Source organism: Typopeltis vanoorti, chromosome 6 (assembly GCF_054136105.1).
Source record: "Typopeltis vanoorti isolate ZY-2024b chromosome 6, IOZ_Tvanoo_1.0, whole genome shotgun sequence".
NCBI classification, from domain to species: Eukaryota; Metazoa; Arthropoda; class Arachnida; order Uropygi; family Thelyphonidae; genus Typopeltis; species Typopeltis vanoorti.
This window is the reverse complement of record NC_143554.1, coordinates 9,657,382-9,671,436: the sequence shown is the minus strand read 5'-3', so window position 1 is coordinate 9,671,436 and position 14,055 is coordinate 9,657,382. Positions and strand designations below refer to the sequence as shown.

The 14,055-nt window shown below is 35.3% G+C and overlaps 1 protein-coding gene across 2 annotated transcripts in view; it reads right to left on the bottom strand.

The window, feature by feature from the left end:
* Positions 1 to 14,055, bottom strand: part of mys (position-specific antigen beta subunit myospheroid) — a 390,003-nt gene that overhangs the window by 265,701 nt on the left and 110,247 nt on the right. For both annotated transcript variants that reach the window (XM_090394055.1, XM_090394056.1), the window contains exon 7: positions 10,191 to 10,362. In XM_090394055.1, the coding sequence (XP_090250181.1) occupies positions 10,191 to 10,362 (172 nt within the window). The remainder of the gene's footprint in view (positions 1 to 10,190; positions 10,363 to 14,055) is intronic.

Sequence of the window (14,055 nt, the reverse complement as noted above, 5' to 3'; positions counted from 1 at the left end):
AAAAGTTCAGAAAACAGTCTGTTCTTAACACAATATTTAGGGCAGGACTCATTTCCTTTGTAGCAAGAGCTTCTCTTTGAATCATGCAATGTGTTCAAATACATTGTGGGGATTTTTCCCTCACAAGGGCTTCTAAGCTTTTAAACCTTCCAGTCATCATTCAAGCACCATCAGTGCAAATTCACACACAATTTTTTCCACTGTATGTTTCCCTTGCATATAAAATCATCCAATATTTTGAACATTCAGGTTCTGTGGCACTTTTTTCTGTTTGGTTTACAAAACAATAATTCTTCGAATGCTGATAATCCATAGTTAAATCGAACCTAGAGCAATTACAATGACAACCCTTGTTGCTATCTGTTGCATTGTCAAGATGAATTGAGAATTGACAAAAGCTGTTGCTGCATATCTTCACACATATATCACCAATTTGCCAAGCAGCAATATCATTTGAGAAATATGCACTCCAGTAGGGGTGCTTAAGGCTCAAAGCTATATAACTGAGAGGAGACCACATAGCCTTGAAAGGAATGGGGAGAACCGACCAGGGCTTCTGACCTAATGTTCAATCTCCACCTTCTTGTGGTGCACCCTGTTAGGTATCTACCTGGATACTGAACAAAAGAGGATGGGCTGACAGTTTGGGATTTAGCTGACCACATTGTACTCTTATTGGCTTAAATCACAATATAAAAATGATGGTACAACATGACAGAATTTCATGCCAGCTGGGGCATCGCCCAGTTAAACAAGTCCCCCATTGTTTTCACCATGGAACCAGGGTAAACAGCAAAAAGTTAGCTACAGGAACAAATCCTAAAACCCACCCTAACTCAACATCGCCAGAGCTCAAGATCAATACTATCAACATAACAAGCCTGAATAAAAAAGAAATTGAGCTAGCTGAAGAATTGGATAAGTACCAAATTGACATAATAGGGGTGACTGAAACAAAAAAAGGCAGAAATTGGTAAGATCTTTCTGACCAATAAATACAAAAAAAAACGCAATAACAATCAAGAAAAAGAAGGAGTAGCCATATTCAACACTAAATACGAGGCTAATCTTCTTGAATGGCAGGCAGTCTCAAGTAGAGTGATGTGGGCAAATATGAGAATGGGGAACTGGACAATGAGACTTATTTATGCCTATGGTCCCACAGAAGGTTCTACTAAGGTAGAAGTGGAGGAATTTTTTGAGGTTTTAGAGAAAGCAACTGACTAAATGAAAAAGGAAAAGTTGGTCCTTGTTGGGGATCTAAATAGCAGAATAGGAAATGATTGACAGACATACAAAAATATTTCAGAAAAATTTGGAGAAAACAGCAAAGCTAATAATAATGGCAAATACCTGTTGGATTTCTACTCAGGACATGGACTGGTTATTACTAACACCATGTTCCAACATAAAAATGTGCACAAATTCACATGGACAGAAGAGACATGGAATAAGGAAAGTCTCACTGACTATGTTATTGTTGATAGTGATATTTTCTCCCTGGTGCAGGACACCCGAGTGTACAGAGAATTTGAAAGTGATCACCATTTAGTCTTGAGCAGGATAAAATTGAATTTCATACTGAAAGAAAGAACATGTAAGAAAGTTTTAAAGCAAATAAAAGTTGAGCAGCTCTCAGATGTGAACTGTAGACTAAAATACACAACTATTATTGAAGAAAAAAATGAAAAAGTCTGAGAACAGGAACCAAATCTTGGAGATTCAGTGGCAAGCCCTGAAGAAAACAGATTGATTCAGCCAGAGAGACATGTGGTGAGGTTGTCTGCAAGGACAGAAAAATTAGACACACAGGAAGTTAAAGAGGCAGTAAGGAAAAGAAGAAAGAGTATCATGAGTTCCTGGTAAATAAGTCAGCTTGTGCTCTTAGAGAATACAGAGACAAATGTAAGAAAGCTAAACTCTGTGCAAAACTAGCTAAACAAAAGTCATGAGAGAACTTTGGTAAGAACATAGAAAATAATTATCAAGAGGTGGCAAGATATTCTGGAGGTTGTTGAAGAAGCTTAGGAATGGAGGAAAGAGTGCTGTAAAAGGAATTAGAGATGATAAAAGTGACATGAAAACAGGAGAAAAAGATATCCTTGAAGTATGGAGTAATTATTTTGAAAAACTGCTAAATGAAACAAGCAGTGATGACAGCATAGTGGTAAAAAACACCGACCAGGCATGCAATCAAGAATACATAAACATACTTGAAGTAGAAAAAGCCATCAAACACCTGAAATGTGGAAATGCAGCAGAAGTAAATGATATTCTATCAGAAATGCTGAAGTATGGAGTATAAGTCTTACAGTGGCTGCACTGCACTGCATAGTTCAGAGGGCCTGGACAGAGGGACGAATTCCAGATGTTTGGAGTACAGCTCTCATAGTACCCATTTATAAAAAAAAAAAAGGGAAATAAAACTGAATGTGAGAATTATAGAGGTATTTCCCAACTGAGCATTCATGGTAAGATATATGAAAGTATACTTGAGAAACGGCTGAGAAGGATTGTGGAAGAGAAGCATGCTGAAGAACAAGCTGGATTCGGACCAAATAGAGGCTGTCAGGATCAGATTTTCACTTTATAACAGACAGTTAAGAAATCATGGGAATATAACAAAGATCTGTATTTAAGTTTGTAGATCTGGAAAAGGCATATGACAAGGTGCCAACAGAGGAGCTATTCAAAATGCTACAGTTATGTGTGTCAATGGAGCATTATATCAGGCAATACTTTCTTTATTTGTAAGCAAGCAGTTAGAATTGAAGGAAGTACAGGAAGGTGGTTTAATGTGTCAGGCACATTTTATGGTGTCAGGCAAGGATATACATTATCCCCTCTATTATTCATTATCTATATGGATCGCATAATGAAGGAAAGTGGTATTAAACCTGATATCATAATTGGAGATGTTAATGACAGCTCTTTGCTTTATGCAGATGATGTTATACTCCTAAATAAATCTGCCCCAAGTCTGCAAGATTCTCTGACGAAATCGAATAACTGTTGTAATAGATATGGTATGAAGGTCAGCATTAAAAAGACAAAGACAATAAAAATAGGCAGAAACATTGAAAATATCCACTGCTTTGTGAATGGAGAACCAATAGAAGTAAAATATTTCAGCTACTAAGGCACGATTTTTATTGAAGATGTAAATTAAATATGGAAACAGACAACAGAATCAACAAAGCTGGGATGGTGGAAAGTCAACTGAATAAACTTACATGGAATGAGAGAGAAATTGGCCAAAAGACTAAATTAACTGTATACAAGACAGTCTACAAGGTCAATTTTGACTTATTGATCTGAGTCAAAAGTAAAACACTTGACCAAAGACTAGAGACTGCAGATATGAGAGTCCTGAGAGAGATTAGGGGCATGATCAGATGGCATCAATGGCAATATCATATTAAAAATGAGGATGTTAAGAAAGAACTTGACATTGTCAGTATCCAGGAATGCATTAGCAGAGCAAATTACAGATGGTATGGTCACTTAAGCAGAATGGGAGAGTAAAGATTAGTGAAACAAGTGTTCTCTGCCAGGTTAGCAGGAAAAAAGATTAAGATATAGATGGATTGATACAGTAAAAAGTGCATTAGAAGACAGAAATATAAGATCTGATAATATTGGAGTCGTGACTGGTAACAGACTGATTTGGTGGAAAATTGTAGATAGGAAGTTAGTAATGATGTAAATTTTTCATGTAGCACTATCATATCCTGTACACCCCTTGAGGGTAAATAACAGATGCAATAACAGGTAAATAATTTGATGATGCACTCTAGTTGTTTTGTAAAACTTTCTCCAAGCATAGTTTCCACAATATCAATCACAACTTTCAGAATTAGGTCTTCCCCAATAGTGTGGGGCTTTTTTGCAGCTAGCTATTTTATATGCAAATTTGTAAGAAGCTAGTAAAATTTTTCATTTACAGAAAAAGCTTTTTTAATGCTAGATTTTTGCTTTTCAAAACATTTTGGCAATGACCTCTCGATGTTTGTTAACACACACTCCTTATGAAGTGTTTCCAAATATATTTTAAGTTTATTCAGTTTCATGCTATCAGCCACCAAAATTTTCCAACAAACAATACACAGTGGTCTTTTTTCATCACTTCAATCTTTGTAAAACCAAAATCTAATTCTGCTGCATACTTTCTTGATTTTACTTTTGGAGCGATATTCTGTGAACCTGAATTTGTCGACATCGACACTCCACAGTCGTCAGATGCCCACTTACATCCAATTAAAAATTTATCAATTTTTCCACACTAGAAAAATTTGTTTTTATACCATATATCACGGTCATTGAGAATAGGAGTAAAATAACACCAACCATCAACTACTCACCATTGGTCACTCTTGCCATTTCAAGCCTTATTTATATTCGCAGAAACATTTCCAGAACATTCGAGACTTCCTGTGATGAAATCGCAAATGTTTCTGAAAGGCCGATATGATTCAGTGGTGTGTGCAGTGATGCCAGATCTATACAATTTTCGAAAGATTTGATGACATATTTAAATTTGTATGAATATTTAACAATTTTAATTCCTAGTTTGTTTTTTTTTTCCTAACTTTTATGGCTTTTGTCAGTGTCTCAACAGAAGAATTGTAAGCGGGAGGTGCCACAAAAACTAATATTAAAAAATGGAGCACACATGAAAGCAGATTGAGAAACACTGCCTTAAGGACATGTATAATGCTATGCATCATGCAGAAGTCATAAAGGATGAAACCAAAGAATTAATTTCTTGGCATCTTGAATTTACAGTATAACCAACTGAAATAACTTTCAACATCTATCTCCAATCCAGAGTATTTCAGTATGAAACCTTTTGACCACTTGTATATCAGAAATATATGACTTTTGCATTACTTAAACCTTGGTATCTCTTCTGGGTCTGGCTCCTACTGATAAGACCGTAATATCTTCCCTGCTCAGTTATATATAATAAATATTACAGAAGCTGAAGAAAAGCAATTATATAGTAAACCTGTGCAATTTTTTGGTCCAGCTGATACCAAGAAGTTCAAAAGGAATTTCTTCAGCTATCAAAGAAGGAATGAAGCTTTGGGCTTCCAGTTTTAAAATTTTGCTATTTAAGCAATACAGCTTCAAAAATCCATAAAATGTTGCAGACCAATCACACATGTGCAGACCTTCTCTGGTACTGCCTGGGTTTCCATCTTCCCCTGTTTGGAGTAAATGATTATAAAAGTCCAAAAGCTGAGATTGTTCCTGGATACTTAAAAATTCTGTGAATAACTCCAAGATTGATACAACATTCTTTCCATTGATAAAAGTAAAATATGGTATAAAGAAATCTTTAACCTCTTTTGCCATGAACTTCCACAGTTGGGTACTGACAGCAACACTTTGCTTCATAATTTACTTGAAGTTCTAATGATACCCTAACAGGAGGAATCTTGTTTGGAGAATTGCATATGGTTGCTTTCTAGTCAATACCATCAAATGGAGGTACTTTAACATCAGAGATTCAATCTGTGACATCTCTTTTATTGACTGGAAACCGTAAAACATGCATTCTATGGCTGCCTGCGTATTTGGAAGCAATTATGTAATTTGATGGGCATTCTATTACTTACAACAGAACAGGTTTGTTTGTTTTTTTTCAGTACCCACTACCTATGAGAAGAGAATTTTGATTTTTATAATTAATGAATTAAAATACATTTATGAAAGGTAAGGAAGAAACATAGATTTGAAAACCAGTAATATGGCATACAAATGCTTTACAATATTGTATTGTGGAAATTTTATTGTTCAGTCCAATGATTTGTGTATTTAGAAAGAAGCACTCTAGGATATATCAAATTTTTGGCTATTGCATAAAATATTTATCTCCAAGGGGTAAAATTCTGTCTATTTTTACTATGAGTGGTTTTTTTAAATGGTTCCATCCTCTTAGTTCAATGTGGTCTTATGGTCAATTGCAAGGATGATAATTTTTACAATTTGTGATCTAGCATTTAAGTAATTTTTGGACCAGTTTAGGGCAGTACTTCGTATTCCAATGACTTCTCATTTTTTTTATTAAAATTTTATGGGGTACAGTGTCCGAAGCTTTATCTAAAAATGCTGATGTTAGTTTATGTTCATCTAAGAAAGTATAAATTGTGTTTGTTAAGTTCAGCAAAGCATGTTCTGTGCTAAACTTTTCCATGAAACCAATTGATTCTTTGAAAAAAGTTGTTTTGTCCAAAAAAATCTTGATTCAATTTTTACAAATTTCTCTAATATTTTTGAAAAGACTGTAGAAAGGAGAGTGGTCTATAATTTTTCAAGTTATTTTTGTTTCCCATTTTGTAAATCAGTACAATTAAGGCCTTAAAATCTGATGGAAACATACCTGTGATAAGATGTCATCAGTGATAAGCTAAAAATGTATGTTAGGGGTTCCATAATGTACATTTGGCATTCTTTTACAATGCTAGTGTTAATATCATATCGTATCCTGAAGTTCTGGTTGTTTTTAGGCTAGCTACAACACTTTGATTTCATTTTCACAAGTGGAAAAAAGATATATGGAGTTATACCTCTTGGGAGTGCAATTCAGAGGGTTTTTTTTTTTTTTTTGGAGAGCAATCTCAAGCAGAGAAGGCCAACTTAAGGCAGTTAACTAAGATAAGGCTAATCATCTTTTTCACCAGTCTCATTTGCATGAGACTGGTGAAAAAGGAAAACAAATAGCCTTTGGATATATGATGATATAAAAGAGCTGAGGCCCTTTTCTCTATCTCTCATACTATCTGTCTTTTCTTTCTCCTAATACTATGAGCCCTCTTTACTTTTTCACCTCAATAAAGAAACCGGTCTAGGTAGTGACCCTTCCTATAATGCATAGCATTATACATATCCGTAAAGATATATATGCTTTGCATTGTGGAATATGAAGGCAAGTGATGTGAAGTCATTAGCTTCTATATACGAGTTGCCTAGTCATGAAGTTACTTTATGTGCAAATTCTGTTCACTTACACTTAGATAAAGGATTAAACCAAGAATGTAATTTCTTGGCATCTCTAATTTATAGTATAACCAAGTGGAAAACTTTCAACATCCTTCTTACACTATGAACAAATCTACCACTCTTTGAGCTAGAGCTCCTTCTTTCACATGCTGCTGGAGAAAGTTTTCTTTCTGTCTAAACCTATGATGAACATCCCTTTACTTTTTCACCTCAGTAAAGGTCGAAACAGGCCTGGATTATGGTCCTTCCCATAATGCATAACATTATACATGTCCGTAAGGATATGTGATACTAAGGCAACTGATGTGAAGTCATTAGTACCAATATACAAGCAGCCCATTGTGAAGATACTTCATGTACAAATTTTCTCTGCTTACACAGTAATTGTTCATGCAATGGATAAAGGATGAAACCAAAAATATAATTTCTTGACATCTTGAATTTATAGTATAACCTAGTGAAAAAAACTTTCAACTCCTAATCAACTGTCAAGAACCAGTAAGATAAATTTCTGCTGTAATTGTGTGTCCCAGCTCAGCCAATTCTTAAAAAATCCCTTTAAAGCATCAAGGTCTATCTCTTATCCCAATAACTGACAGCTTTTGTTGATCCAAACAGTGTAATGCATTTATAAACACATGGAACCACCTAATGTGACATGATAAAATAGACTTGTTTCATCACCACTGAAGATGTAACTAAATGATTGCACTAAATTTTTGATGCATGATTACATAATTTTTCTAACAGTCGATTTGGGGTTATAGTTGGCCAAATTAAATGGCATTGTATCCCAAATAAGCAAAACAAATTCTTATATTTTCATTGTTTTTGTTCTTCCAGACTTGTTCCAATAAAACAACTGCCCCAATTTACCAGGATCTACTGTATATACATATATGGATGACTCTCAGTATATCAAACACCATTAAAATATAAAAAAATAAATAAAGCAGTTTTTGACTCCTATGCAGTGATCAGAAAAACTTGTGGCAAACAATGAATTTCAATGCAATGAAACACAAATCAACATTTAATCTTTTTCTTACATAATATTCCTACCCATAAAAAGTTATAAGCCTATGACACATTAGCATTGTTAGATAGTACATCCACAAGATATTGGTTGAAAAGCAGAGATGCTATTCACTCTCAGCCACCCATGCAGCTGGAGTGATATGGTTACATTTAAATAACCATAATTAAAACAAGACTACACAAGAAGGCTTACAACCTTGTGGCAGTAAGTCTACTTCCATTAATTCCAGACTGCCAGAAGAAATACTGGTATGGGTTTCATTCTATCCCCCTGACTATAGAAACATTCTTCCAAGCTTTTTATAGCCCGTTTTCCTGAGTTAGTCAATGTCTGAAGTAGACAAGTAGGGTTTCTTCATCTGAGGAACTATTTTTAACTCCATAGATCAGGAAGTCAACCACAGAACTCACTATTTCAGAAAACAATCCCATTTAGGGTTCAGAAAGAAAGATGGCAGATGTCTACTGTACTCTTGCCTGGGAGTCAAATTCAATTATTACCAGTGATCAACTACCTACTACTGATTTCCAAATTTCAGGACTGAAGGAGTTCCATCTCCCTGTGGAAAATAAGATTTTATTAGGAGAAGGATTCAAAGAATTGAGGAACTAATGAAATCTTAGTTAACAGATATTGACTCGAATATCTCTTAACTGAAGTTTTTATATACTAAACTTCTAGTATTTGGGGGGGGGGGGATTGAAATTTGAAAATGCAAATCTTTCCCCCACACACACAGTAGGATTGTAAGTAGCAGTCCTATCTATATCATATTAGGTCCATGCACTGTACTAAGGGTTAGATAATCTCACAAGTTGACCAAGAATGGTCTTTTCTTCTGCCATTTTAGTTCTCTAGGAGAGGAGTGATGAAAATCATCTGTCACTTAAACATCTGCACTAATGGGTTTCAAACTGATAGCAAAGTAGATGTAGCTATTCACTCTGTCAACTTAGATCAACAAATTTTTATGGCTTTCAATACATTACTTTCATTTTTTTCTCTCCTGCTTGAAAAAAATATTTCAAAAGAGCAAAAATCAAAAGAAGGTGAGCAAATAGTTGCATAAGGAGTACATTTATTTTAGAATTTTTAAAATTTCAACTGATTTTGACAGCAGTACTAAAAGGTACTCTTATAAACTATTAACAACTTCTTCAACGAAGTTGCTGACAAGCTGTGGTTGATTTTCACTGTAGTGAAACACTTTGCTTACAAGTGGATTGAAATGGCAATAAAAACTGCACCCTGAGCCAGAGTTCTCAGGATGTGTTTTTTACTTGCCTATGGTAATGCATTCTTTCTCTCTCTAAAATTGCATGAATATCTACTGAGTGGTTAAAAGGCACCCATGCAAATTTTAGATGAGAGATGAATTTCATTGCCTAGCACGAAACCACTACCCTACTTATTGGAGGCCTGAAGTAGCTTAAAAAATTCCATGTTTGGTATCTAGAGCAGGGTGTCCAAAATAAAAAAAATAAATAAAAAAAAAACAAAACATAAAAATTAATAATTGAAAAAATCCTTAGTCCACCTATGGTAAGGTGTGACTCCCCCCAGGTTTACAACTTCTCATTGGGGGGAGAAACATTAAAAAAAAATAATAATAATAAAAATCAAAGTAAAAACAAAAAATCTTAAATTTTAAAGGAAGTCAATACAGAAATAAGTGGGAGAATAAACCAAAAAAAAAAAAAAAAATGTCCATGTTATTAAACTAGACAAACAGTGAAATTTTGAGGATGTATGTTTAGCATTAGCAATGTGGTTTAAAGGATATTTAGGTCAAATAAGACCATACATAATAAGAAAAGGAAAGTGAAATTTCAAAATTGAAGCATCAAATTTAATGCTAAAGTAAAATTTGCATAATTTATAGAACTATAACAGATAAGACTTTCTGTTTGGCATTATCCCATATATTTAAAAAGAAATAAGATCAGAGGAGGAGGCAGGACTAACCACCTTATTCTCAATACAGTAGCAGTTAAATGCAGAAAAATCCTCGACACCACAAGGTAAAAGAGAAGGGAAGGAGCAATAATAAGATCACAGGATCAGAATATAATTTATCTACACATTTAACATGAAATCCTTTAGCCTAATCTTATAAATTAAGAAAATAAATCCCTAAACATCTTACCTTACATACTATGGCTTGCATAATTGCATCGAAGCCTCCTTCAGGAGCATCTAAATTGCCAGATACATTTGCTTCATTTACAAGTCGGGCAAAATCCCCTGTTTTCTGACTTAGTGGCATATGATTATGGAATCCATAAGGAGCTGCACAGTTAGTGCATGGATTTTCTAACCTGAAATATAAATACACAGTTTATATTTTAAAAAAAATAAAAAAAACAACAACATTAATCTTTTTGAAGCTTCTATGGTAAGATATAAGATTGTTTTTGGTGTAAATACCACATCGAGACTAGTAACTGTAAAAAAACTAATTTAGTTTGATAGACTACCAATTAATAGCAGTCAAAGCATTCTTCATCCTTCTCAGCAATATCAAGTTTTATATCGAGAGATGTAAAACTCCCCTCATTCTATCTCTAACAGGATATGTCAGTTTATGTCATGCTATTAATTCACAATACAGAATAATAAGAAAACAATATTTATTTCACTTATTTGTTGATATTACACTAGTATTATATCTAGCATATTCAAGACCACAGAGACAGTTTGTCACAATACAGGAAACAGCAATAAGTTGATTAACAGTGGGACTAGTTTAAAAAATTTGTAAAAAAGAACACACGCACAAGGAACTAAAGTCCTAATAGGCACCATCTACTGTTGGATGTATAGAGAGAGAGAGAGAGAGACAAGTATTAAATTGATCGTAAAGTGACTGTCTCTCAGATTTTTGGTATATTGATACATCCATACTTGTTGAGGTTTGGAGAACATTTTAAAGCTGCTGCTAATTCCAAATATAATCATTCGCTCTCTCTCTGACTTATGAGTTCTGTGCAGCACTTTTGTTTTCTTTCATTTGATCCCGTGTGAAGAGTTATCCAAGGCATGGTTGACTAATACTGACTTGCCATAACGATAGTGCCGAATGTATTTTTTATGTTCTGTAAAGCTGATGTCGACAGTTCTTCCTGTTTGTCCATAGTAAGCCAGGTCACAAGTATAGGGCACTTATATACTCTTGGATGTGATAAAGGAGAAAGTTTATCCTTAGGTGAATGGATGAGGGTTGCCAATTTGACATATGGTTAAAAAAAGGTTAAAAAAAAAAAAAAAATAGGTTAGCTTTCTTGAAGAGGTGCCAAGTCATTGGCAACTCTCATCCATTTACCTAAGGACACTCTCTCCTTTATCACATCCAAAAGTATATGAAGTGCCCTGTACTCGTGACCTGGAATAATATGGACAGACAAGAAAAACTGTTGAAATCTGCTTTGAAGAACATAAAAAATACATTTAGCACTATCATTATGGCAAGTCGGGGCTAGCAGACCATACCTTGGATGCCTCCTCTTCACTTAGGATCAAATGAAAGAAAACAACAGTTCTATACAGAAGTCATTCTAAGTCAGGAAGATTGTTTTTGGAATCAGCATTATCTTTAAAACATGCTCTGAATATCAACAAGTATGGCTGTATTAATTTACCAAAAATTTCATAGACTGTCATTTTAAGATCAAATACAGTACTTGTTTCTCTCTCTCTATTCAAAAGTAGATGGCATTAGTGTTGTGTCATCTATCCTGGCTTTGAATCTGCCATCTTGTTGAAACGTTGTTCTTAATTAAATTAATTGTAGGTTGATTACTAATCAAATATAGAGAAATTTATATTTATACTGCACCACCCTATATTCAGATTAGCCTATGCAAAGTAGTGGAATCAATCTTCAACTAATTTTAACGATCTCATTATTCATACAGGCTGAGTTCAAAATTAACACTTACGGCTTCCACAAGGTCCGATATCTTTATGAATGGTGCAATGAAAGAGAATCGGCTAATCTTAGCAAAATGCCACAGTTAATGTAGGGATATAACAGGAGAAGTTGACTCTTATATCTTCACTTATTATCACTCAGTTAGCAAACTCTAAATTCATTAATGGCGGTAGTTATTACTTCAAGGGGAAATACTTTCAAGCTTCTAACTTCGGCTAGTCTCAGCATAATGCCACTTCAGCAAATCTCAGCAATACGCCACAGTTAATGTTGAGATACAACAGGAGGAGTCAACTCTTACATCTTCACTCAGAAATACAATAAAATAGGATTGTTCTTACCAGGTAAAATCCTTTGCACATCAGATTCACAGTAGGCACACTTTAAAATTATATTCACTTATCACTCTGAAGCAACACTATTCAAAAGAAATCTTCTCAATGATAACTGAATTATTAATCATCGCACTTCACAAATCTTGATGCACTTGCAATAAGGCAGAATACTTATTCCATGTTTACTTCTGTATAACAAACTCAGCTTTGCACAATCTTTCTTTAAACGACTTTGGAATAAGAAGTAATTCTAGAACTTAGTGGAATTATTCTGAATTGCCTATTAATCTCCCAGTACTTTACTAATCCTATTACAGCACTATAATTCCTATTACTGCAGCCTCTTACTTTACTCCGTGCTGCCTATAAATTCATTTCCCGGTCCGTTCTTAATTTAATTACAGCATTATAATCGCTGATACTGCAGCCCCTTACATTACTCCATGCTGCCATGAGTGCTCCCTCCTTCCCTCTTCTCCGTACTGCCATGAATGCTTCCCCCTCTCTCTCTTCTCCGTGCTGTTGGGAGTGGTTCTGCCCTGAGTGCTCTCTGTTTACTTAACACTTAACATTTGTGGCTGGATGGACCTCAATCCCTTGGATTATAATCCCTTCATCTCTATGAAAAATGGCTTAAATTAATGAGAATTTATCGAGCACCTGGCTCACCCATTTTAGGGCAGTGTGGGAGTGTCTGTACTGATGAGCAGAGCCGCTTTCGGACGCTTGTGTTTCCACCTATCGTTTTCATCGTAGTTAGATGACTCTCGAATGAGTTGATTGGGATGACTAGCTGCTTTGGTAAAATATGTAGCAGCAGTATCACGGAGAAGCATGTGAATATCAGGAATGTCAGCATCTCGGTGGAGGAGAGCATTCCTGACAAACCACGGAGCATTGAATATCATACAAAGACATTTGTTCTGGATGACCCGTAGCTTTTTGATGTTGCCAGGAGAGGTGTGACCCCAAGCCAGTGATCCATAATTTAATGTGGGTCTAATGATTGTTTTGTAGATCCATAATTTGTTTTCGGTGCTGACACGGTTTCTTCAGTTGAGAAGAGAGTAAAGTTGCATAATTGCGGAGTTTGCCTTGCTGCAGGCATAGTCTATGTGAGAGTTAAAGTTGAGGTGGTTGTCCAGTTGAATACCTAAATATTTGGTGCTGGGTTTCCATGGAATAGTTGTGTTGAAAAGTTTGACTTCACCGTAGTGGGATGCCTTCCGTCTTGTGAAGAGAATGGCAGTACTTTTGTCAGCATTCACAGCTATTCTCCATTTCCTGAGCCATTTTTCTAGGTTTGTTGCTGCGGTTTGTAGATGCTGTGTAGCTAAGTTCGGCCTGAGAGATCTACTCAAAATTGCCATGTCATCCGCATAACAAGCTGTGGTGGTTGATGTCGTGTTAGGGGCGTCAGCAACGAAGATGTTAAAAAGCAGCAGGGAGAGCAACGAGCCTTGAGGAACACCTGCAGTGATTCTTTTCAAAGAGAATTTGAGTCCTCTCAACTTGACCTGAAATTTCTGGTTTTTAAGAAAGGAGTCAATAAGTTTGATAAGGTAGAGTGGAACGTTGGCCATAAACAATTTATAGATGAGGCCTTTGTGCCAAACCTTATCAAATGCTTTGCTACATCGAGAAAATCAGCTCATGTACGTTGTCACCAATTGAATCCAGTAGTGATGAATTCGACCAGTCTGTGAACTTGTTTGTGTGGTACTGTACCCGGTTCGAAACCCAAA